This window comes from Sphaeramia orbicularis, chromosome 11 (genome assembly GCF_902148855.1).
Source record: "Sphaeramia orbicularis chromosome 11, fSphaOr1.1, whole genome shotgun sequence".
NCBI lineage: Eukaryota > Metazoa > Chordata > Actinopteri > Kurtiformes > Apogonidae > Sphaeramia > Sphaeramia orbicularis.
This window is the reverse complement of record NC_043967.1, coordinates 26,814,622-26,840,807: the sequence shown is the minus strand read 5'-3', so window position 1 is coordinate 26,840,807 and position 26,186 is coordinate 26,814,622. Positions and strand designations below refer to the sequence as shown.

Here is a 26,186-nt window from a genome sequence, read left to right as displayed (position 1 = left end):
GTTAAGGTGCATTTTGGCAGTCACCTTTTAGACTTTTTATAAGTCATGCTGACTATATTTGGAAGGGGCTGGAAATGGATATCTTCTGTTAACATGGTAATAGGTGAACTTAATGAAAATATTGCTTAAAATAATCTATTGATGCTGTTAGTGTGATTTTTACCATGATTACAGTAGAAATGTTTTGTTCTATAAGAAGGTTGTAAGATAGATAGATAGATAGATAGATAGATAGATAGATAGATAGATACTTTGTTATTGGCTTTTTCAAATTATTATTCCTGCTATTTTACGTTATAACCCACTTCTCTTTTTTCTTTATCCCCTTATTATTATTATCTTATCCATTTCCCTGTAACGCCTGTAAAGCCTAAACTACATGATCAGAATCAGAATCTGCTTTATTGGCCATGTTTAGGCACAGAAACAAGGAATTTGAATCTGGTTTTTTCTCAGCTCTCACAAATTGTTGAAAAATAGAACATATAATAAACTAAGAAATATTACAATTAGAAAAACTGTACAAAATACTACAAACACAAGAAACAGAAGGTTGTCTTATGGTGTTCTGTTTGACTCCGGGGCTTTTATTGTGACATGCTGGATTGCAGCCCGTTACCGGTGTGAACGGATTGACGGAGGAGGTTTACCGGGGGCTGGTTTATCCTCGGCTGCATTTAAACTGGAGCTGCCGCAGCGGCGCACACGCACACATCCGAGCCTCTCCTCTCCTTCGTTTCTCCGCCGCAGCTCCCACTCCCACGGACGCCTCTTGTATGGTGGACACTGGAGCCAATACTAGCGCGTTTTCTTTTTTACAACAGCGGGATCGGGAATTAAAAACGGGATTTGAGCCGTCCTTGGTAAGCACTGATAGTGGTGGTAGTGTGTGTGTGTGTGTGTGTGTGTGTGTGTGTGTGTGTGTGTGTGTGTGTGTGTGTGTGTGTGTGTGTGTGTGTGTGTGTGTGTGTGTGTGTGGTGGTGGTGGTGGGTGCGTTTAGTGTTAGAGCTGTGTGGGTAGAAGAACACGCACGGAAGAAAATGATAATAAAGACCAGTGTATTTGTCTTTGGATGATCTTTATTGTCATCTCACCTGCTTATTTTGGTGTAATTCTGGCTGAATATCTCCATAGTGTTGCCAGTATTTGATGACAGTGTAGATGTGTTTTTCGTTTATGGTGACTTTTATAGATTATTCCCACACGATCCCTTAGGACGCGACTGTGTAGCCCAATCATTTGTGTGATTATGGCTACCTGGGGATGCGCTATGCTGTTTTGTCTTCTATTTTCCATCTAATATCCTTTGATTTCATCTTTTTTTTTCTCTGTAGCACATACATATAACCTGTGTTGGTGTCATGCTATGACATACATCGCATTGTTATAATGTATTTCAAGATCACCTTCTGCGTAATGCATCCTCCTGCCGAGCAACTGCAGTCATAATGTCGGTTTACTTATGGAGAAATGGCCAAATTGCATTCCTCTGCTACATTTAGTACAAAATCTGTGAAGTAAATGTCGTTTGTGCTGTTTCTGTTTCTAGTCGATCCGTGTCGACATGATGCACTGAGGAGAATCCAGCCCAGGAACCCGGTCGTGTTCATCCAAAGGCTGCAGTGAACGGAGGGGGGATTGCGGTACAGCAAGGTTAAGAATCGGCGTCAATAAAGGTCGTGTCTGTGAACAGGAACCCACTCCAAAGGGTGAATCTCGCCCCTGTGAGGGGGGATCGGTGGAGAAATATAGATCCATAAAAATTATGGCCACTCTACTGCGGAAGATCGGTCTGATCCGTCTGCACGACCGAGACACCGAGGATCCGAAGCACCACCAGGGCTCGTTAAAGGGGACCAAAGGGAGCCAGAAGAACAACACCAACAAACACTGTCAGACCGCCAACGAAACCAACAACATCCTGAGCACCCCGGAGATTAAGGCGAGGAAGCTGGACCAGCACGGCAAGGACAAACCGACCGGGAAGGATAAACTGGGAAAGGATGCGAAGGAGAAGCAGCAGACGGGAGGAGGAGGAGGAGGAGGAGGCGGAGGAGGAGGGAGTAAAGCCACCAGTGCCTCCTCGATACCACCGCTGGCGCCTCACCGGCAACACTGCACCCAGGTCCGGACACGGAGGCTGATGAAGGAGCTACAGGAGATCAGGAGGTTAGGGGACAACTTCATCACAGTGGAGCTGGTGGAGGACAACCTGTATGACTGGAACGTCAAGCTGCACCAGGTGGACAAGGACTCGGCTCTGTGGCAGGACATGAAGGAGACCAGCACCGAGTTCATACTGCTCAACGTCACCTTTCCAGATAATTTCCCCTTCTCGCCGCCGTTCATGCGCGTCCTGACACCCCGGTTGGAGAACGGCTACGTGCTGGACGGTGGGGCCATATGCATGGAGCTGTTGACCCCCCGAGGATGGTCGAGCGCCTACACGGTGGAGGCTGTCATGAGGCAGTTTGCAGCCAGCCTCGTAAAAGGACAGGTGAGGGGAGGGCTTTGGGAAGTATTTGGAATATCATCATCCATATGGCATGTTCATCATCTGTAGTACATTTGTTTCCATCCATAACACCAACAGGATGTGAGCAGTTCCATTAGGCATTTGTGTCCCGTGCGTAATTAGTGCGTAAAACAACAAATGCTGTAAGGAAGCCTGCAACCAGCCATTGTTTTCATTATAGATTAGTTTGTGGATTATTTTCTTAAACAGTCAACGGCGTCTTTTGTCTTTAAAATGTCATAAAATGGTGAAAATGTGATTAATGTTTCCCAAATTCAAATATCCCAAATGTTTTATTAGGTCAAACAAGCCAAAGATATGGTTTTATTGTCACAGAAAAAAGAAAGAAATCAGAAATATATACTGTTAAAGTCTAAACATTCCTCTTAAATATGCTAAAAAGAAATGAGCAGATTATCCAAACAGACGCTGATTAATTTGTAGCTGACAACTAATGCATGAATTGTTGCAGCTTCATTTGTATCAGGTTCTAAAACACCTTCCCCTTCCCATACACACAATATATGTATTTGTATTGTATTTTCCATACAGGGTATATAATATGTCTGTGTATGAAGTGAATATATATGAAACGTGTTAGAAATGGGAACAGCTTCATATACTGACATGTATATTTAGCCCGTATAAAATTTGTGTATGCACAGACACTATTTTTTCTCTGGTTACTTCATGCATTACATATGTTAACATCACATTTCTATGCACTTGGAATCAGATCCACACACGGTATATTCTGGATAATTTAATGGGCTCTCACTATAAATCCCCATTTATCATTTTTGTACATGTGATTTAATATCTCAAAATAATGTGTTTGCTTGAGAATTCATGACAAATGTCCGTTATTTAGACTTGGACAGAAACCTCTTCAGTGTAGCCTGTTTCTATATTTTCACTTGGCTGCACAGCTCGAGCTGTTGGGGCTACACTGTAATATCAAAGGCAGCTAAGTTCGTCTTTCTGCCACCTCTCTGCTATGCGCAAATAATTGTGAATATTATTAATCTTTATGTGTCTTTATAGCGGCCATTTCATGCAGTGCAACGCTCCGTATCTCATTGATGCAAGCGCTATACTCTGCAGTCCTGGTTTTGCTTCCCCTTTTATCACCTCCATAAATCAGCATCCCTTGACAACAAAGACCTGCTGCCTTGCGATGGAAAAGTCCCTATGCAGGCTCTAATGCAGGCTTACAATATCCTGTTGGGTCACACTAAAGGAGAAATAACATGGAAAGAGTGATGATGGATAGAAAGACAGATGGATAAATAGTGACAGCAGGTAGCCTACCTACAGTACCAGCCGTACCCTGTGACTTAGACTGACTGGATTATGTAATCCTGTCAAATCTGTTTTTCACATCCACAGTGCACTGCAGCAGCAGCAGCAGCAGCTCTGCATTTCTGATACAAATGACTGCTTCTCTAAATGCACTTGATTTTTAAACACCCAACTCAAGCCTTATCATAAATGTTCTGTTTTCCGTGTTTTGTTTCCTACCACTTGTCTATTCTTGTCATGTGCCAGTCACTCCATGTGTAGAGGCTCCTGTCTCGTCACTCGCTCTGTGTTTTGACGTCAGCAGCGTGACGGCGTCATTGCAGGAGACCTTATGTAAACTGTCACGGATTCTCCTGCACAACCCCCAACCCTCACTGCTTTGTCCTTTTTGCTTCGGATGATATAACTGAACATTATTCCCGAGTCATCTGTGGTCATTAAGCATCTGTTAGTAAAAGAGGTCATGTGAAACACAGCAGAAAGACAAAAAAGTGTGTGTGTGTGTGTGTGTTCATCTTGATTTGCAGCGAGATGAGATAGCAGCTCTGCAGTGCTCCCTAATTATGCTGCAGTGTCTTCCTTCTCCAGTTTGCTAATGGAAACAATATTGATTAATTATTCTTGTGTGTGTATGTGTGTTTCTGTGTCTTCATTTAACTCTTCTGCAGATGCGTGTCTGCACAGGTGCTTGTACTGCATGCGTTGGCTGTCCTACTTTTGTCCAAGACATGACAGACAGAGCACACAAAGCTACTTAAATACACACTATATATTTATCCATCCCTGGACAAAGGTTCTCTGTGACAATAGAGATGTGGTACTTTTAGAAGCTCCCTGTATTTTTAGTTGTGACAGGATGTGTGCAGTGAAAAGGTGCTGAGCTGAAAGTAAACAAAGTAATGTGTGTCTGTAGGCGCAGGTGACAGAGTACAGGTAGAGGTGATATTTTAAGAGGTTTGGCTGAATTTTAGGCAGACATTGATGTATCCTTCTGATAATGTACAACACTGAGCATCTGTCTGAATTAGCCTTGTTAGAGCACTTGAAATAGAAGCCTTGTTTCTAGGAAATTAGCCCTATTTATTTTTCTAAGAAGAAGAAGAATCATGTTACCCATGTTTAACATTAAACAGTAATCTCATTTTAGGAGAATACATTTAACTGTGTCTTCCAACTAATTGTTTTCTTTGTTTGAGGAATGAAACCCCTTGTACCACATTTGTCTGTGTTAAATAAACGGGTTTCTTTGTTTGTATTAAGCAAGTTACTTTAATTCTGGCACAATATCCTTCTTTTATAGTATTTACTTGGCTGGACTTTTCTTCTAGTGTTAAGAAATCTACCAGAACAAAAGGTACTAACTCAATTGGATGATGTTCTTAATACAAGAAATGTTGGTTATTTTTAAGAAGGTTTGTCTTCTTTCTGGTGCGCTATTGTTGCAGTGTAGTTTTAGGTGTACTGAAGTCTAGACGGGCTCAGCATCATGTTCAGTATAGGATGTGGTGTAGCATGAGCCTCTCTGGAAATTGATCTGTGTTGTCTGTGCAGAAGTGGCTGGAAAGGACACCTGTTCCATTTACAAATGATAGTACATTTAGGCCTACCCAGAAATCACCATCTGCAGTCATGGTGCTCCTCATAATGGCCTGTTTATTATTAATTTCATATTTAGTCATATCTAAGTTTTGAAACCTATACCTTAAGTAAAAGACGTGACCAGGGTTGGTTGTAGGTCTTTGGACTGTTAATTGTCCTACAAAGAACTGCAGCTTTTGACAAGTTTAATGAGATGGCTGAGAGATGGTAAGGTGACACTGGAAAAAATCAAAATCTTGCCGAGTGTATTTTTCTCATTTCTAGTCAAAATATCTCATCACACTTAAAATAAGACATAATTACCTAAAGAGTAACTTTTCAGTGAGATATAAGAACTTATTTTTACACAATAGATCTTGAAAATCATGTTTAAAGAAATCTTACCAAGATAATTTTCACTTGTTCCACTGGCAATTTTTTTTTTGCTTGAATTAATCTTGAATTAAGCAAAAAAAAATCTGCCAATGGAACAAGTGAAAATTATCTTTGCAAGATTTCTTAAAATACGATATTCATGATCTATTGTTTAAAAATAAGTTCTTATATCGCATTGAAAAGTTACTCTTTAGGTGATTATATCTTATATTAAGTGTGATGAGATATTTTGAGTTGAAATGAGAAAAATACACTCAGTAAGATTTTGATTTTTGCAGTGTAGACCTCAGAACTGTGGGGGGGGGGACATGAAGTGTAATTCCGCAGATGGTCACTAGAGTCTGGGTTGAAAAAGCCCTGGCTCCCATAGACTTACAATGAAGTTCTCTCTAGAAACAAAAAGCCAATCATTCCAATCTCTGTCACTTTATTTATTTATTCCTCCCTTTATATGATTTTATTGCTAACAGAAGCCCTACTCAGACTTCTTAGAGCTTCTGTTTATTGAATTAAACATTTCGTTATGCAAATGTTTGGTGATGTTTGCCATTGTACCATGTCAGGAAGCTAACCTCCTAATCCTGCAGCTCCTTATATTTGTCTAAATATGGTCATTTTTAGGTCCAAGAGTTAAAATGACAATGCCTGGAACATAAACTCCAGGCTGAATAAGGTTACTAATGCACATCAACTCAAATGCAACTAAGCACTGACTTGAGAGGTTTTTATGTTTGTTAACATACAACAGCAAGCTGCTTGTAATGTCTGTGTTATCGTTATTCACATCACAGCAAAATATAGTAATCGGGTGATGATACAGGATATTTACTCAAACTCTAAATGAAAGCGTCCTATGATGGATGTGATTATAGAAAATGCTGTGGATATAGGAAAATGGATAAAATGCCTGTAAAGTGCCACACTGGATTTGTACAGACAGAGGAAACCAGACCGTTTGCGCCAGTTTGAGGGGGAAAAAAAGCAGCGGTATTATCCTTTATTGACCCTGCCGTCAGTCCCACGTGGGTTCTCCTTAGTGATCTGATGAGGATGATGATGGCGACGCTATCGACTCCTGTTTGTTTATCTCGACCCCTTTTAAGCACATGTCTGTGTTATGCAATACCCTCAACCCCCCCATGGCCCCCAGAGCTACTTCCCATCATGCACTGGGGCCTTCCCTGGCTCCCATTGACTGATCTTCCATTCACACGATTAGCCAGCAGCCACTTTACACGAGTGTGTGTCTCTCAACGAGCGAGCGCTTAGCTGAAATAGATAAACACTGACATGGCACTGTATAGTCCCAGGGCACTTTCTCTGCGCGCACACACACACACACACACACACACACACACACACACTTTGGTTGGCCCATTCTTTTGTTCATGACCAGATATTTTTACTTTCTGTCTCCATCCATCTTTAGATGCATCACACTGAGCCGTTCTTGTAAATGACTGCAGGCACAATGGCACTAATTAATGCTCAATTTCCCCTTTTCAAGTTGAAGTCACTGACTTTTGTACAGGTTTGTGCATCACTAAACACATTCATGAGTATATTTTCACTCTGCCTGTCTCTCATTCACACAATTTCTCTCTCTTACTCTATTTCCTTTTAACTCTACCTGCTAAATCTTTCTGTTTCTTTCACTGTTTCTGGTGTAAGTGTTTGCAAACACGATACACAACTCCATGTAATTTGTCCTCCTCGCTTTCACCTCATAGAAACAAAACAGTAAGGTATGTCAGTGTGCAAAATTACCTATGAAATCCTCCCAGCAGTTGGTTTAATGATAGCGCGATGTACAGCTGAAGATATATCCCTTTTTGCCATCGATCACCATGGTGATCCCACCCACTTAACAATGGCCAATTGCCACATCCATCTAAAGCAGCAGCCGCCATTTTGAGGTGTTGACAGCACACATATGGTGGGATGTGAAGATATGCATAGAAAAAAAGAACAGTGTCTGCTTCAGCTTTCCATCCCTGACAGTAACCAAGTGCTATTTGTGATCAGGTATCAGACACCACCACGCAGAATGAAGGATGTGAGTTGGTCTTTGAAGAAGGTATTAACAACCAATAAACCTGAGTGATTAAGAAATCAGCAAGTATGTAAAATTATATCTCAAGATAATAAAGAACAAAGTCGAAATGTTAACTGAAGGTGAAGAGGCACAACAGAAGTTAAGTAAGGTAACTGAAAGTTGTAGACAGAGACAGCAGCAAAAAATATGTATTTCAGTAAAGACCAGTTAATGTAGTATATGTAGTAGTGATGAGACACAATCAGACATCAAACGTAGATTAAAGGTGTCTGCATCACTGTGTCCAAGAGTTTCTGTTTGACCCGATGTCAATACAAACTCAATGATGTTCAACAGTGTCTTCAAGTCTGTTTTAAAGATCAAAAATTAGACTTTGTGGACGTTAATTGTAAACTCAACTACAGTCACCAGAAGGTGATTCACAAATATGACACGGTGCAGGTGTGGATCAATATGGTGCTTACCACAGGTTTTATGATTTTGTGCAAGATTGATGAGAAAGGTGCAAGCCATCTTTTCAATTTTATTATAATTATTTTTTTTTTTTTTTTTTATGATGGTAGTATTAGATTGTTTTCCAATGATATAAAAATACAAATAAATAGTTTTACTCTTTGAGTGGAAGTATATTTACTAGTATCAGCTAGGAGCTTTGGCATCTGGACCAAACCTTATCATGAAATAAGGAGGGGGGAGAGTAAATTAATGCAAAAAACAAATATCATTATTCGTACCTTGTGAAGCAAACATTATTTTATGGTGATAGGTAAAATATTCGTAAAAAACTAATGTTCTTTTTTTTTCTAGGGCTCCTGTCAGTTATGGGTTCTTAGAATTGTCATCACTTTTCTCTCCCTTATGGAGCCACTCACACGAGCTCTGTTTAATCAAACTTTAGTTCATTTGCTCATAAAGTCCAGTTCATTTGGGGAGGTGTGAACGTAGGTCTCAGTCCACTTCACGTGAACCACATACAGGAAGAGGACTACAATTCAGGGCATGAAACTGAAACAGTTATGTGGCCCCTCAAAGTAACGGGAATCCCCCCACAAACAAGTTGTTTTTTTAATCTCACAGAATATGTTAGTAAAATGGTGGAAAATGCACATCATTCATTTAAAACTGATATTGATATTTTTTTTAGGTGGCTAGAATACAGAAATATCCATTTATAAACTGACTGTTAAAATCCTGAACACAAAACTGAAAACAGTTTGATGGCCCAGCTTCTCAGTTAAGTAAATACTGCACATTTCAGTCTTTTGTGTGTTGTGAGCAACATTTTTTCAAGATGTATAACATGATTAGTAACAAATATAAGACCCAGTTGGTTTGTTTTCATGTTAAGGCTGTGTGTGGATGCATTGTTTTTATAATAGCGGCTGTCTTCTAATGGACCTTAGAAGAAGAAGAAGAAGAAAGGGAGCGAAATGAGTCTCCATGGAAAGATGCATAAATTATCCATTAAGATGGAATGGGTCACTCATTGAGTCGTGCTTTAAACAGGAAAGACAAAAACACTGTTAGGGGAAAGCTTGGAAAAAAATGTCATTTGCCTTAAACAAGAGATGAGATGAGACATAATTTGTAACAACAGTGGATTACATTATCTGTGATTTGTTGTAGGGGTTGATTTCTGCAGAAAACTTGAAGGAGGAAATAGTAAGAGAAGCTGTTCAACATGAGTCTGATAGAGATGGAGAGACAAATGGAGTGTGAGTGTCGCTAAGCCCTGCAGTGAAATGAGGCCAGTGTTGCTACAGAAATGGAAACTGTAACCCTAATCTCCAGATCATTCAATGTTATCACCTCATCTCCCTTTATCCCCTGCATCACTTTTGACCCAAAAATAGCTCACCAAGTGCGTAATAGGACATACTGATCAGCCATCGGATGCCATGGGAGCTGAGAGTGAATTAATCTTGATGGATGTATCGTCTTTTACAGAGACATGCACAAAATAGTCCCGAAATCCACTTTTTTTTCCTCCCTAAAAACCATACTACTAATGCTTTCCGCTGGTGGTTTGCCTCTCACATAAAAGATGTGATGCATTAGAGATAATACCTGTTATCTTCTTTAATCGCTCCAGTCTTCTCCTAAATCTTGTATTTAGCCTCTAATTTCTTAGAGTTGCTGTGTTTTGTATAAAAGAGTGAGCCGATGTTATGTGAGGACAAGATGTCCCAGTGTGCGCTGCAAAAAAAAAAAGAACACAGGTGACTTAAAAGACAACAGAGGCACTGAAGGCTTTTTAGCTTTAAATAATAGATCATAACATTTACTGCAGATTAATTTTCAGTTGTTTGATTAATCTGTTAGTCATCTGTTGAGTGTTAACTTAATTCTGGATACAGTTATGAGACTGTATCACATATTGTTATCAGTTATAATGGCTCTTAAATGAATAAAAAAACAGGTGTTTTTTGGTTAAATCAAGGCACACCTGAATGTGTGAATCCATTTTTAATGAAAGTATCTCTAAAAAGTCTCCTTGACAAGAAAGCTGTACCACTCCCTGTGCACACTAAGGCAAGATTTTTGTTCATTAAACACTAAGATAACCAGCTTTCATACCACGGTATAAATGAGAGCAGTAAATGACTGCAGCTTAGTTCAGAACATTTTGCAAGTACCCACACACAACTTTAAAAACACAAAGTTTAAAAACACAACATGCAGTTTATGCAAGTGTGTTAGTAATGTTCATGCTCTGGCTTTAGGTGTTGTGGTTAAGACTTTTTAAGTACTTCTGATGAAATAATCCCTAAACCCATCTTTAACAACACATTTAAAGGAGTTATCAATGGGTTCATTTAAGTATTTTAATTTGATCGATAAATTTTTATTTGGTAGGAACAATGCAGTTGACTTAGGTCCTGATGTGTTGACTTTTTAAGCTTTTTCTAGTGAGAAATGGGGTTGTTTATTGGCAAGAATCTGACAACACAATATGCATAATGATGCAGGAGTTACAGTTTAATATATTGCAGTATACTGTGATACTCTAAGCATAAAGAAACACCACCATATGCAGAAAAGTTGAATTTAGAGAGGGGTTTTTTATGCACTCAGGAGTGGGATCTGGATTTGCAATCATCACCATCGCTTTAACATCCAGCATCATAGAAACTTGTGCAAACTGACCAAAAGAGTTTACATTTGCTTATATTACATAAAAAAAGAAAATTCTCTTGGGTGTTTTTTGAGAATGACTACAGTGTCATGAAAGATAATATTGCAGTATAAGCATATACATATTTTCTCCCACCCCTAGTTTTTATATACGTTGAATTAAAATATAAACTCTTCTCCATAAGACCACAGTCAACCACATACAGCTGTCATTTGCTTTTACATTAATATATTTAATTTGATTTCATTCACAATTCAATTTAATATGTTTCCAGATTTGACAGACCTTCATGGACAAAACTCACTGTCCTAATATAGATCTCTGATGTAGTGTTTTAAAGTTGTTTTTCACCATGTTTCTGATAGTTGGCACAGTTCATAGTGCTGTTTGGTTTGGCAGGTTTACATGTTTATTGTAAAAACAGGAATCTAAGTACACTTCCCCCCTCATGAATTAATGTTTAGTCAACTCTACCTGTGTAGAAAAGAAGCCTAATAACACAGTGATGACCTATAACAGCTTGTCGTTTGGTAACTTGGCGTCATGGGCAAGAGACATAAAAAAAAAAAAGAGAATGCATAACAACACGTATCCACCTGAGTGCAGAATGAATAATAAAAGTGTCTTTATTGTTGTCCAAGTAATGACGCTTTTTACACATGCATATTTTGTCACGTTGAACCGGATGCTGGTGTTTAGTGACATGTAGCACAAGGCATAATTCATGAAAACACTTAAGCCTCATATTTGATTTCATGGGGAGTGGAGCACACTAGAAAATGACACTATAGATATGTCATCTACACCCCAGGCATTGGATGTTACTTTATTACACTCCTGGGTCCTCGAGCATCACTTAATGGCTATATTTGTTCTATAGGTGCAGGATTACAGTGCAGACTACGCCTGTATAATAATCTCAGTATTTTTTTTGTTTTTGTACTGCAGTGCAGCATAGACAGGAGCTCACCATCTAAACAAATTTCATTAGTATTGGTTTCAGTGGAGAGTCTCTGTGCCATTTCCTCCCTGCCAAGAAATACGCTGCAAGTGGTGCAGTGTTACACAGAGTGTGTACAAACAAACACAAAGAAGTACTGGAGATATTACACAGCAGCAGACATCGTGTCCAGTGAGTCAGTTAAACCAGAAATTACAGAGATTTATCATGCAGTGGCCCCTCCTGTTAGCTCTTGTTGATACGGCCTTCCCTTTGCGATATTGTATTTCAGAGGTCAATTTTCTACATGAAATGACGCACTTAGACATGTAGTGACACTCCTATGAATCACACCTTTGTCATGGCTGTGGATCTGCTTGAGCCTTTCAATAGGAAGACATTTGTTTCTTTATCCATTCATACTCCTACGCGCCCGTCTTCAGGGAAGACTTATATAGAATAAGCAGCTTTGTCTTCATCACAGGCGGCGCCTACACATCTTCACTAAATTTTTTTCCCCCCTTGTCAACCCACGTCTATTATTAGCCCCTGTGTGTGAATTAGGGAGAGCTTCAGGTGGTGCCTGGATGGATGGAAATGTCTCCATTATGTGTCACAGTGTGCAAGAGGCTTTACACACTGAGCACAACTGGTCATATGTACAACATTTTCATCATTTATTGCAGTGTTTGGCTTTGGTATTCACTCAAGTCCCCATTGCCCAGGGTCCTGGAGGCTGTGTTTCACTTGTGATTGGATGTGACATCTTAAAAGCCATTTCCCTGCCTTTTAAACATTGATCTAATGCTGGTCAACCTGAATTCATACCACTTGTTTTTCCGACATCTCCCTGAGGCTCTACATTTTCCATCAAGTTCTTCTGTGTGCATATGCAGGCTGAGTCATACTTAGTTGTTTTATATATATATATATATATATATATATATATATATATATATATATATATATATATATATATATATATATATATATATATATATAAACCACAGTTATACCGGAGCAAGATTAACAGGATTTTGACAAATAACTTGACATATTGGATTTCATAACCATGCAACCCACAAACCTAGGACTGTAAAGCAGGGCCTCTATTTTGGTGTTACGGCTAAACAAATGCTCCATCTGACATCTCATACTATTTACGACATACATAAAACCTGTACTCAGATACAGCATATTTTGAGTGAATAAACAGTGGAATCTATCTTTATAGACGCATTGTTCAGGTTGTGAATATAAATCACCTTCTGAAAGTTTCCTTTTCAGTTACATACACCAATAACTGGCCTACCTTACCTCTACTAAAACTATGGAATACCAGCTAATGGGGTTGATTTTTGCCACAAATGCATTGCATTGTGCGATATTTATGCTAATGAAAAATCCAGAGTCTGCATACTGTAATATTTTCCCAGAAATAGTATGCAAACCACATACTAATAGATGTATACACAAGTTTTGGACACACTAAAAAGAGTCACCTATGTTTTTAGCCTGTACTCATTAGCATGCAGGAATGGAATTTCAGACACCACTAAGAAGAAAATAGGAAAATAATTAGGAAAATCTGCCATAAGCAATAACATTCTTTCGTACTGTGATGGGAATATGACTTACATTAAATAAACTCACATTCGCCACTAAAATGACACAAAATGGGATCGTCCAAATGATACACAGTGCATGTAAATAAAGATTTCTCAGTAATGATACGATATTGTATTTATGCACATATTTATTTATCCATTTATGTGTTGTATTGATGGAGAAAGATCTACATTTTGATCATATATGAGATTAAAGTAACAATTTTATTGGCTCAGGAGCTGTTCCATAACTTTTTATGTGCACTGTCTAACAAATGTAGCATGTTTGCTCAAAGTCCAATAGGTCTGTTAACCATTTAAAACAAACTAATGAGCCATAATATTCTACTGGTTAAATGTGTTCCTAAGTTACAGTAAACATAGACACTAACATTTACTTTGGCATGTCTGGTGTGAACAGACTCTGTTAGCATTAGCATTAGCATTAGCTTCTTCACCCCAACACTATAGAGGAAGTATTATTTCTAGAGGAAATATTATCGTCTCTGTTTGTCATCACTAAAGCTACCCCCTTTTCTTTTATACAGTTATTATGTTTTGAAGTGATACTGTTCATATTGTTCTGTAGCTAACAATCCATCACAAACAGTTTAACAAAACTAAAATAACAGTGTTAAAGAAGCTAAGCAAATTTAGAGCCTGGGTTCAGTATTTTTCATCTTCTCAGTATCAGTATTGTTTTCAGAAGACATGGAAATTGAGGTCGTTAGTTGTATGATTATAAATATTCTTCAAAATGAACATGAAAAAAATGTATTAGTTATTAAGTGGAGATGGAAAAGTGAGAATTTTTGCATGATATGTCAGTTATAATAAATCAAGGTCTGTAATACATATTATTTTTAGTATTTTGATTTTTGTTTTCTTTGTTTTCCCTGTGGTTCCTCTGGTGTGTCTTAATTTTATACTCAATCACTGGGATTTCATAGCTGCCACAATATAGTAAATCCTTTTTTTTTTTTTTTTTTTTTTTTTTTTTTGCATAATAATGCTTCAGAAAAACACAGTTTTAAGAGAAGAGAAAAAATAAAGATTGATTTGTAAGTCTGTTGAAGCTGAACTATACTATACTGAATAAAAAAAAAAAAAAAAAAAAAAAATATATATATATATATATATATATATATATATATATATATATATATATATATATATATATATATATATATATAAGAAAAAAAAACAGGGTCTGAACTTTGACGTGTCTGATGAGAAAAAAAAATCTATTAGTGTTAGCATTAGCATTAGCTTAGTGCGCCTCTTAAGCCCTATCCCAACACTAATGCAATAATTTCAAGAGGAAAAGTTGGCACTTCTGGTTCCAAAAACCCAAAATGCAAACTCAAAGCTTCAAAGCCAAAAAGTAGCATCATTGCAGCTACTTCCTTTTCTTTACAGAACTTTTGTTTTGATACAGATCACATCTATAGCTAACAGTCCTCCACAAATGCATGACTTACTCCAGTTTGTTTGACATTTTCTAAAACCTCTATTGACATGATGTTCTGTCCGATCACAATAATCCTAATCCTCATCCCCTCTTCCTCTGTTTGTGTTTGTTTGCAGGGCCGCATATGTAGGAAAGCAGGGAAGTCCAAGAAAGCTTTCAGCCGTAAGGAAGCTGAGGCCACCTTCAAGTCCCTGGTGAAGACCCATGAGAAGTACGGCTGGGTGTCCCCGCCCGTCTCCGACGGCTGAGGGTTGATTCGCTGCCCCTCTGACCCCCGCGCTAGCAGGACAAAACCCCAGCTAGCCCCGACACGCAAAACGACACACCACGCTAACTCAATCTCTCATCTTCACCTGTTTTCTGTCTCACTCAACGGTTTATTTTCTTTCAGTTTTGTGTGTCTGTGATTAGTCGTTGAACTTTTTTTTTCATTCTCATCTCCACCAGAACTTTTGGGAGAGCAGACACATCATCATCGGTCCACCTGTTAAGACTATAGTTTTCCTCCCTCTTCTCTAAGGAGATTCTTTCCTTCATTTTGGAAAGGCCTGAGAGGGAGGTGTGTGTATGTGTGTGTTTGTTGTCACTCCATCGGACATCAGCTGGGAGTGCGTGCACGTGCATCGGACTGTGTGTTGTACTCAGTGGATTATTTTTTTTCCTTCTTATGTTTTTGTAACAAACACACACCCATGCACGTGCAATCGGACAAATCGAACAATGTGGACATTTCCACCTTTGTGAGAGACTACTGAATGAAGGAAACTCATCCCCTCAACCTGTCCTCCACCTTCCCTCGCATCCCATCATCCTCCTCTCTTTCCCTCTCTCCCTTCTTTCCTGCGCATAGCACCGAACTGGCATTACTTCCTATCGTCTCTCTTTGTAGTTGTCGGGTCATTTACATATAAATGAAGCTGTTAATGTTTAATAGACAGGCAGCGCACTTGGCGTTTCTACTCATTCATTCACTCCTTCGTTTCCCCCTTTCTTTCGACTGTGCCGTTGCTCACAGTTCAATGCAACATGAAGATTGTAATTTACATGGAGCTGTGCTCTCTCTCTTTCTTTTTCTTTAGCTCGCTCGTTCACTTTCTTTCTCTCTCTCTCTTTCCGTCTCTTGTGGCTAAATTTAGAGCTCACTGTTGCGTAGATGGGTATTGATTTCTAATGGAGAAAAATGTCACATGTTGCTTTATGCAGAGACTATGTATGATAAATAGAATGACAGTCAATCACCTCTTTCATTCTGTCTCTACTTGCATTTAATTGTGTGTGTGTGTGCGTGTGTGTGTGTGTGTGTGTGTGTGTGTGTGTGTGTGTGCGTGCGTGTGTGTGTGCAGGAGAGGAAGAAGACTGTAATTCCCATGATTTAGATACCAGATGGTACAGCTGAAGGCCAGGCCTCAATATGTGTATGTGTGTGAGCAAGGGATTCAACCCTTTAAACAGAGAAAAATATGATTTATTGTGAATGACACTGAAGGGAGTGGTGTATTTTCTTTTTGGTTTTTTGCGTGTCTTCTTGTTCCACTGTCTGTGTCCACTCCTGATTATTCTTACTGTATACACATGTGATTGTGAGTGAATATTTAAGCGCACATAGCCTCGTCTCTTGTCTCTCCGATAAAGAACTAAAAAGGTCAGTAGAATGTAAAGCTTCGTAAAGGACGTTTAGCTGCGCGCACAAACAAACAAGAAAGAAAAAATAAACACTCACACGTACCTGAAATGAAGACGGACAGATTGGCAGAAGCTCGAGCGCATGCCGTTGGATGGAGTGGTGCTTTAAATGAGCTTCAGAGCTGATTGATGTCTGCTGAAAGCGAGAAGGTAATAGGGAGAGGAAGAGGAATACGACAGAGGAGGAGGAGGAGGAGGGGGGAGAAGAGCGAATTGCAAGCGCTTTGATCACTACTGGCTGCTTCTTGGAAATGTCAGGTGGCTTGCAAAATGGCCAAAGACAGATATTATTTGCTCTACCTGCTGTGATTACTTAATAGACACAGTCCTGTCTGCGTTGGAGTCAACCTTTAAAAGGCTCCTGTATTAACTCCACAGCAGTGTCGGTCTCAATCATTCTGGGCCTTCGCTAACCGGCCAGTCCAGTCCAGTCCAGTGTGCTCCTCATATGTTTGTTTTCCTATCTGCCAGTTAAATGTCAGAGGGAAAGCTGCTAATTGGTCTGACATTTCAGCAGAGCATCATTAGAGAGGAGCAAGAGAGATGGAGGACGTCAAACCTCCTGCTCAGCGCTGACATTTTGTCACTTTCCGTTCCTGCGCTGTTGTTCTCAGAAGGAGGTGTGGGGTGGGGTGGGGTGGGGCAGCAGAAAGTAGGTGAGGAGTGGCGTGCATGAGGTATTACAGCAGCTTCGTAACAGTCAGGTCTCAGCAGGTCTAAGCTGGAGTCCTGGAGCTGGATGTCGAAACCACTGAGCCAAAGTCGAACCGCGCTGTCGGCGTGTTCGAATCCAGTCGCGCCATGTCGCAAAGCCCACCCCTCCACTTCGTGTTATTGCGTTTGTGGTCTGTCTGCGTGTGAGTGTGTGTGAGGGTTGTCAAATCATGAAAAAAAAAAAAGCAAAATTGAGAAAAAAAAGAACACACCATCTGGTATGTGATCATGTGCGAACGCGTGTTAGTCCTCTTTGAATTTGGCTAGTCATTTCAGGGTTGATCGTATAGTGTTCTCTAAGCGGAGAAAACTGTAAACTGAATTATTATTAAGACAAAATATCTCAAAAGCTGAGTGTTTGCCGGTTTCATGAGAATAATTTTGTGATATAGTTTAGATTGGTAGTTTGCAGACACTAACTGGGTGAACTGATTATGTTGTATTATATCTGCATGTGATATGTGATTGGTAGCTAGCTACTGTATATCTTTTTTTCAAGAAAAGCTACAAAAAATATGGGGAAAACAAAAATGCAAATGCTTCTTTTCTTGTTCTTTTCTCTTTTTTTTTGGGTTCTGTACTGTACGTATTTTTTTTTTTTTTTTTTTTTCGAAAGCGTCCTAAAAATGTCACATTGTGTTATATGAATGTTTGTGTTTTAATTTATTTGTGGTTTGCCAAAATGAAGATTTGAAGCATGTTGCAGGTATTGTCACAAGAAAACAAGAAGAAAAAAATACTAAGAATGATAATTATTTGTGTGATGGGGAAGGTGTGTTTATTTGGGGGGAGGTTACAAAGCCTCGAGATTCTAAACGGGAGTATTTCCTCAATTGGGAGTTGATGGGATGCATTCAAGTGTAATCAAGTACATTTCTACGCTCCCTAGAATACTTCCTGGTCTCCCTCATGATGTCACTACTGTCCCTTCCCCATTGGTCCTTATCTAGACAGTGATTTGGTTTCTGGAAAATGCAGTGAATACAAAAGATTTGGACTGAAGTTTCCCTCAGTCACAGATCTAGGATCAGTTTGATCTAACCCTATGCTTCAAATCTCACCTGTTAAAGGGATTGTGCACATCTGACCTGTAATCTGTCGCTCTGGGAAAACTTCATCCCACTCGTGACTTGAGTGTTTGGTCAAGGCCAAGGTCTTAAAGTTCAAAAGGTGAAAGGTCGTTGCAAGACCAAACAGGAATGTGCAATAAAAGTTACAGCTTATACTGGATTGTGGTTTTGTCTCTTTTCTCGCAGTTGGGAAAGTTACTTTGAGATTCCTGAATGTTTTTACACATGAGTATCTGTAAAAGTGAAAGTTGTTGTTGAGGTTGCGATCAATATCAGCCATTTTGGAATTTAACCCATAAAGACCCACTGCTACTTTTGTGACTTCCCAAATGAATTTTTCTGTAGATTTAACCTTTCTTAAATGATTTATCTCCATTTATTATAATATCGTCCTCTGTATTTAGCATTTTTTCAGTGAAAATCATGTGTTTTCCTAAAATTGACTGTAGGTGTTCATAAAATCTCAAATTAAAGTTGAGGGTTATTATATCAGAAATGGAGAAAATTGAAGAAAAAGTGACTTTTTTTGGTAAAATACATAAACTAAGTGTCTCCATCCATTGTCATTGATCTAACTCCATGGGTTTTACTGGTGAATCAGTGTTGTAGAAGATGACTGTGTTTCCATGTTCACTCCGGAGACTCTGAACATCCAAAAAAGACAAATGTGATACTGTTAAAAAAAAAGAGAAACTGCATTTTATATGAATTATTTACATGTAGTGATAGTATTAGTGGATTGACAGGTATAAACATTTTAGATCAGTAGATGCTTTAGGTCACCAGTGGCTGTTTGGGTCTTTATGGGTTAATTATTATACAGAAAAATACTAAAATGGTCATGATTGTCCCTTGGGTCTCCACCAAAAAAAATTCATGTTCCCAGGCACAGGCATCTTTACCAACATGTTGTGACGCATTTGACCTTTTAAAGATTGTATCTCAAGACCATACCGTGACTTCAATACGTCTATTATTATCCTAGTACATTTAATTAATTTGCCAATAAATGTTTTAAACTGGCTAATAAAGTTTTGAAGTCTTAAAAACGTAGATTTTACTTTAGTATTTCTATTTTCCACAGCCTTACGCATCTCATCCACTATATCTCAGAAGCAACTGTTGTAGTTTTTCTTCAATTGCATGAGTTTGCTTTAGTTTCTTGTCAGTTTACTTTTTTTTTTATTCCATTCCTGTCCAGTATAAACCATGCATCTCCAAATGTGTTGGCTCTGATTGATAAACTGAAGGACGAAGAACTCCTTTATGGATTCAGTTCATATTCTTCTTCAAAAATGTGCTGAAACGAAGCTGAAAACCTCTTTTTCTGAGCTTGTGAACAACCAACATTTTATTAGTGCATTATTCTCTATAGGACAGCGATGATCTTACAGAAATCAATGCATTTCTGTTTGGAATGTGTATGAATAATCGATTACTCATAGGCATAGTTGTAATATTTCTTTTCAGACTTGACTAATTTTTATTTGTGGTGGGAGCAGATCTATGTTTTACTTTACTTCAGTTTCTGTGTGGACAAAGCAAAAGACTGGAAACAAAACAAAATATAACATTAGTTCACCCAGCTGGAAAACAGAATCTGTATTAAAAATTTTCTGAAACAAATATATTAAGTCTAAAATAGGCTTGTGTTTTTAAAAAAAAAAAAAATCATATTCTGTATTTGTTCTTCATCCACTCCTTGTATGGTCAGTTTTTTTTTTTCCCTTGTTTTGATTTGGGTTGGGGGTACATGCCATTGATGACATCATTACTGAGTTAAATTCCCCTGAGTACTCAACTTCAAGAAGTAATTAAAATGAAAATCCTTCATTTCCACAAATTAAACCAGGCAATATATAAACTAGATAAAATGAACTCATGCTTCACCTCAAGAGACCAGGGTTTCACTAAAAATTCAATATTTTTGACATAGCATTAAATTATAGCTTTCTTCAGTTGATACAATGACAATGCTACTTCTATATATATAGAGATAATCAATGTAGAACTAAATTACAGTGTAATTTAAACATAACGATACTGCAGACCTGTACTTTTCCTATCCAGACCTCCTTAAATCATTATTGACCCCTGGACTAAAGGAACATGAATAATCCTTGACATGTCTTGACACGTGCTCATGATTTCCATAAAAATACCCAAATAGCTAAATTATATTAAGTCTATAACTTCTAATGATATGTGCATGCCTATACTGGCACAAGTAATGTTTATGATTTAATGAACATTATGTGGGTGACTATGATCATGCTCTGAGGTTTTGACATAACAAAACGCATTAGACACATGAATGCAGCAGTGATATGAATCCAAAAACATCATATATACTAATAAAACTCTGACAGGGACTATTCTGTATGACAAATACTTTTACTTTTCATTCTTAAAGTGCATTAGATTTGGAATGCGAAACTTGTAGTGGAGTATTTATGACAGAATCTGAATACAAAGGAGTGACTCCCAAACTCAATCACGATAAGGACTTAAATGAAAATCCTGACCTGAGTCCTCCACATAGAAGTCAGTGTACAGCCTGTCATCTGGGATGTAGGCGGCTGAGACAGTCATGAGTTTATAAATGCAGTTAGCTGATGTCACTGACCTGACCAGAAGATTCCATGTGCCCTAATCAATTTCCTGTGTGCTGATGTTTATGTTAAGGACTCAGGTTGGTCTTAACCCATAAAGAGCCAAACATCCACCAGCGACCAAAACCATCTACTGATCTAAACTAATCTAATACCTGTTGATCCACTATTCCTGTCAATCCATGCAAATAACTGGTCTAAAATGCAGTTTGTCATCTTTTCATGGTCATCAGATATGACTCATTTGGATGTTCAGAGGGTTCGTAGTTACCATGGAAACACCGTCATCTTCGGCAACATTGTTCACCAGTAAAACCCATGGAGTTGGATCTATTACAGTGGATGGAGACACTTGTTTTATCTTCACTTAATCCATAAAGACCCAGCACTACTTTTGTGTCAATTCCCAACTCAAATTTTCTCTATACCTAACCTTTCTTAAGTGATTTCTCTACATTTATTACAATATTATCCTCTGTATTTTGCATTTTATCAGTATAAATCAGATAGTTTCCTGCATGTAATTTACTGATCATAAAATGTTCATAAAAGCTCAGATTAAAGTTGAAAGTTATCACATCAAAAACAGAGGAAACTACAGGAAAAGTGAATTTTTCAGTAAAATCTATCAACTGAACATAAATCAAGTGTCTCCATCCACTGTCATTGATCCAACTTCATAGGTTTTACTGGTGAATCAATGTTGTAGGAGATGACGGTGTTTCCACTTTCACTACGGAGCCTCTGAACGTCCAAATGAGTCATATCTGATGACTATGAAAAGATGACAAACTGCATTTTATACCAATTATTTACATGGATTGAAAGGATTAGTGGATGAAGTGGAATCAAACAGTTTAGATCTGTAGATGCTTTTGGATGTTTGGGTCTTTATGGGTTAATGATCTATTTTACTGAAGAACTCCCTTTTTATTCAGTTTTCTCTGTTTCTTCTATATAATAACCCTCAACTTCAATCAGAGCTTTTATGAACATCTATATCACAGGCGTCAAACATTAGGCCCGGGGGCCAAAACCGGCCTGCCAAAGGGTCAAATCCGGCCTGTGGGATAAATTTATGAAGTGCAAAAATTACAACGAAGATATTAACAAACAATGGTGTTAAAATCATTTTAGGTCAATTCAATCTAAAGTGGGTCGGACCGGTAAAACATCATCATAATAACCTATTAACAAAGAAAATCGCAAATTTCTCTCTTTGTTTTGGTGTAAAAAAGGTAAAATTACACAAAAATGTTTTACATTTACAGACTAGCCTTTTACAAAAAATGTCAATAACCTGAAATGTCTTAAGAGGAGTATGTAGAATTTTACCATTATTCTGCCTGTTACTACACATTTTGTGTATTTGTAGATCCACTGTGATCTGTAAGCTGTGATGCACATGTATAAATGATAAACTGAGGCGTAATATTGTTAAAATTGCACTTATTTTTCTTAAGAATTTTTGGGTTGTTCATATTTGTTCATGTTATGTTCAAGTACAGTTCATAGATGTAAACATTTTCATTCAAACATTTAACATTTTTTCACTCAAAAACATAAGAGAAAACTTGTGAGTTGACATTATTCATAAGTTCTTATCCTTTTATTTATATTATTTTAGTGGTCCGGCCCACTTTATAACATATTAGTCTGTATGTGGCCCCTGAACTCAAATGAGTTTGACACCCCTGATCTATATGATCAGTACATGAAAACCTGATTTTCACTGGAAAAATGCAAAATAGAGGATTATTTTATAAGTGGTGACAAATCACTTAAGAAATGTTAAATATAGTGGGAAAAAAATAATTTGGAACCACCACAAAAGTAGTCTTTATGGGTTAAACCTGCTCATGAGTTCTTCAGTGCAACTTTTATGCTCTTCTACAGCAGTAACAGCGTGCAATACCATCTAACATCAGCAAAGGACCAACACTAGTGTCACATAAGCATACATGAATGTCACATATTATACCCTTTAGAGGGGAAACTTTTGACTTTAAAGAACAACCAGCAAAACAAAAGTATGTGGCAACTCCCTAACACTTCCTACCGCAATGTGATCTAGTGTCCGACCCCCATAGGAAATCTGTTCCCTGTGAGCGTCCCTGCTACACTTGCATACATTTTAATGACCCATTTAAAGCTGCTGTGTCCTCTGCCTGGCCTCTGCATTGTCCTACTTCCATTTACTGCAGTCAATAAGACATCCTTAGTGAGGACAGACTGTAATCACTGGTCTTGTACTCCTGCTTTTATCAAACGGCCTCCAGCTCGATGGAAACACAGTGTTCCCTCTGTGTGGTCGTCTTAACCTGACACAGGCACCTGTAAGTGGATATGTTAAAAAACTGTGTGAGCACCAGTCGTAGGGAGAGATTAAGGCTGAGCTCCTAAAAGAAAACTAAGGCCACTCGAATTGGATGAGCTGTAAAAACTGTATAAAAGAAAAAAAGAAAAAAAAAAAGTTACCATCTTATAAGAAAATTGTGGGTTTTTTACACATTGGAGCTAACTGTGATAGCATTTTTTGTTCGCTGAGATGTGAAAACATGCAGCTCAAACAGCAACAACGAAAAAATGTGTCAGCGAATGAGTCATAAGTTAAATTAGGAAGTTCTGGCTTGTTCTCCTTCAGTCCTAAATAAATATGAAATTCAATGACTTGGGGTTTTTTTGTTGGGGTTTTTTTGCAACAGGTTTGACCTCAGAAATGGATACGTAAAACTTCCCATTACGGTGGGTTTTCCTGTGAAAGGGTTTTTCCTGTTAAAGGTTTTTTTCCAAGGGACTTTTTCCTTAGTTGAACTGAGGGTCGATGGACAGAAGGTGTTGTCTATTGAACACTGTAAAGCCCTTTGAGGTGAATCCACCGATTTGTGTATTGTGCCTACGACTGATTTATGTAAATTGTTAAAATTGATAAAACCACGAGAGAATATGCCATATATTAACCACACACAAATCTGCTGCAGTGTGTCATGCAGCCAGTGAGTCACACATCCCTCGTCGAACACATTTAAGTCACACCCACACATGTTTCATAAAATAAGTTAGAACATTGTTTGTAGGATCACTTTTACCAACTACACATTACAGAATACATCAAAAAGTTTAGTTATTTCAAACATATTATAGATGACTCATCCAAAAACTTCTGGATTACTTCAACTTTGTCTTACATTGTTATTCCACACTGTAAAAAATGACTGTAGAATTAACACCAAAAAGTTGTAAAATTGCAACATAAAAAAACTGTAAGTGACAACACAATGCAAAGTTGTTTATTGGAAAAGATTTTTGTGTTAACAATAAATCAAATATAGCTGTAGTTCTTACAGGAAGAGTATGTGAACCAAACCTGATTTGTATGTGGAAATTATGTATTTCTATTGTTTTTAGAAAATAAAACTGTAAATTGACATACAATGCGATGCCGTTTAAACTGCAAGACCATAATGTTGAAATAACGGCGTATTGGCATAAAAAAGAATAAAAAAGTAAATATTTAACAATGTAACATTTTAAACTTGTAAATTAATGGGTTGGTAGAGCTGGTAGAGCAGCTCGTCCAATAACCAAAGGGTTGGTGGTTTGAATCCTGGCTCCGTCTGTCCATATGTCAAAGTGTCCATGGAAGACACTGAACCTTAAATTGCTCCCAGTCGGACCTGGTGGATTTGGAAAGCGCTTTGGACACCATGAAGGTGGAGAAAATGTGCTAAATAAGTGCAGTCCATTTACCATTTAAACCTACATGTTTAAAATGTTAAATCTACATGTTTAAAATGTTAAATCTACATGTTTAAAATGTTAAATCTACATGTTACTCCGTACATATGTTTACAGTTGGATGTGTTTTTTACAGTATTGTTCTGGAAACCACAGCTGCCAGTTTTTTTCCGTTAAAACAACAGGATTTTTTTTACAGTGCATTTACTAGTGTGAATGAAAGTCACTTGAAAACTTGATATGGATATGTGAGCTGTAAACATGGAGAAAAAAAAGCAGTGGGATGTTTTGTTTGTTTTTTCTGATAAAAAAAGTGAAGATGCAGTTTTCTTTTTTTTCCCAGATGGAGTCAAAACAAATGCATAAAGATGAAAACTATATGAATGTATAAGTCCATAGCAGGACATTTGGATTTCAAGCCTCTTCACATAACAATGAAACGAGCAGAAATAACTTAAGGTTGCACTGTAACCTCAGTTCTATGGTTCTCTGAGTAAAGAAACTATTGCATCACTCCCTCACATACAGCATGTAACAAGGCTCGGGAGGTCATCTTGAGATAACAAAGAATTATTTACTGTAATTTAATGCCAATGAGCCCCTCCCTAAAACAGTTACTGTCCAGTCCTACATGAGTGACAGTAACAAAGCACAGGAGGCCTATCAAGATTTCAGAAAAAGTGAAAAGTGGTGGAACAAATAGATATAAACATTTCATTATTCAGTCAGCTAATGTCATCCAATGATCAATGCATGCTATTTATCAGTTGGAAACAGTATCATTTTTAATAAAGTCACAATTTAAAAGAATGTTGTGGGGGAAAAAATCTCATAATGGCACACTGATTGATTTATCTTTTCTGCAGCTGAATGACAAACACAACTGGATGTCAACAAGATACTGTCACAATCTGGCCTGGTTAGTATCCATAAAAACTACTCTGGCAGCTCCAAGGTAAGACACTATCTAACATTAGCTAGTTTAGCACAGTTAGTAAACAACAACAACAACAACAAAAACTATGTCAAACTAGAATTGGGTTTTTTTGCACAGTATTTATTCAGCCTCAGATGATATTTAACTGCCAAACTATATAACTACCATGTAATACTCATCTGTGTTTGTTTCAAATAACTGTCATCTTCTATGAGCTAACATTAGTTCATACAAATCCATCTACATATATGCTGTGTAACACTTATTTAATTCTAACCCGTCACCTTAAGTTATTGATTATAAATAATCACATTTATAAACTCAAGTTTAGATACAAAGAATACATTCATATATATAAAATACATATTTAATATATAATTTTAAAAAGTTAATTATTCAACTTGTGACATAGATAAGTAACATGAAAAAA

The 26,186-nt window shown here is 37.8% G+C and overlaps 1 protein-coding gene and 1 long non-coding RNA gene across 2 annotated transcripts in view; one reads left to right on the top strand and one right to left on the bottom strand.

Annotated features, from left to right (window-relative positions):
• Positions 1-26,186, bottom strand: part of LOC115428416 (uncharacterized) — a 590,809-nt gene that overhangs the window by 531,715 nt on the left and 32,908 nt on the right. The gene's annotated exons all lie outside the window — the stretch shown is intronic.
• On the top strand, positions 682-18,627 carry ube2ql1 (ubiquitin conjugating enzyme E2 QL1). The gene is made up of 3 exons (XM_030147446.1): positions 682-863; positions 1,551-2,498; positions 15,119-18,627. The coding sequence occupies exons 2-3, from the start codon at positions 1,767-1,769 to the stop codon at positions 15,248-15,250; spliced, it is 864 nt and encodes a 287-aa protein (XP_030003306.1). The 5' UTR covers positions 682-863; positions 1,551-1,766; the 3' UTR covers positions 15,251-18,627.

What these genes read in the sequence shown, in the direction of transcription:
- ube2ql1 (XM_030147446.1), top strand. Translation starts at nt 1,767, where the DNA reads ATGGCCACTCTACTGCGGAAGATCGGTCTGATCCGTCTGCACGACCGA. An exon ending in CCAGCCTCGTAAAAGGACAG is followed by an intron (nt 2,499 to 15,118) that starts GTGAGGGGAGGG and finishes GTTTGTTTGCAG; the next exon opens with GGCCGCATATGTAGGAAAGC.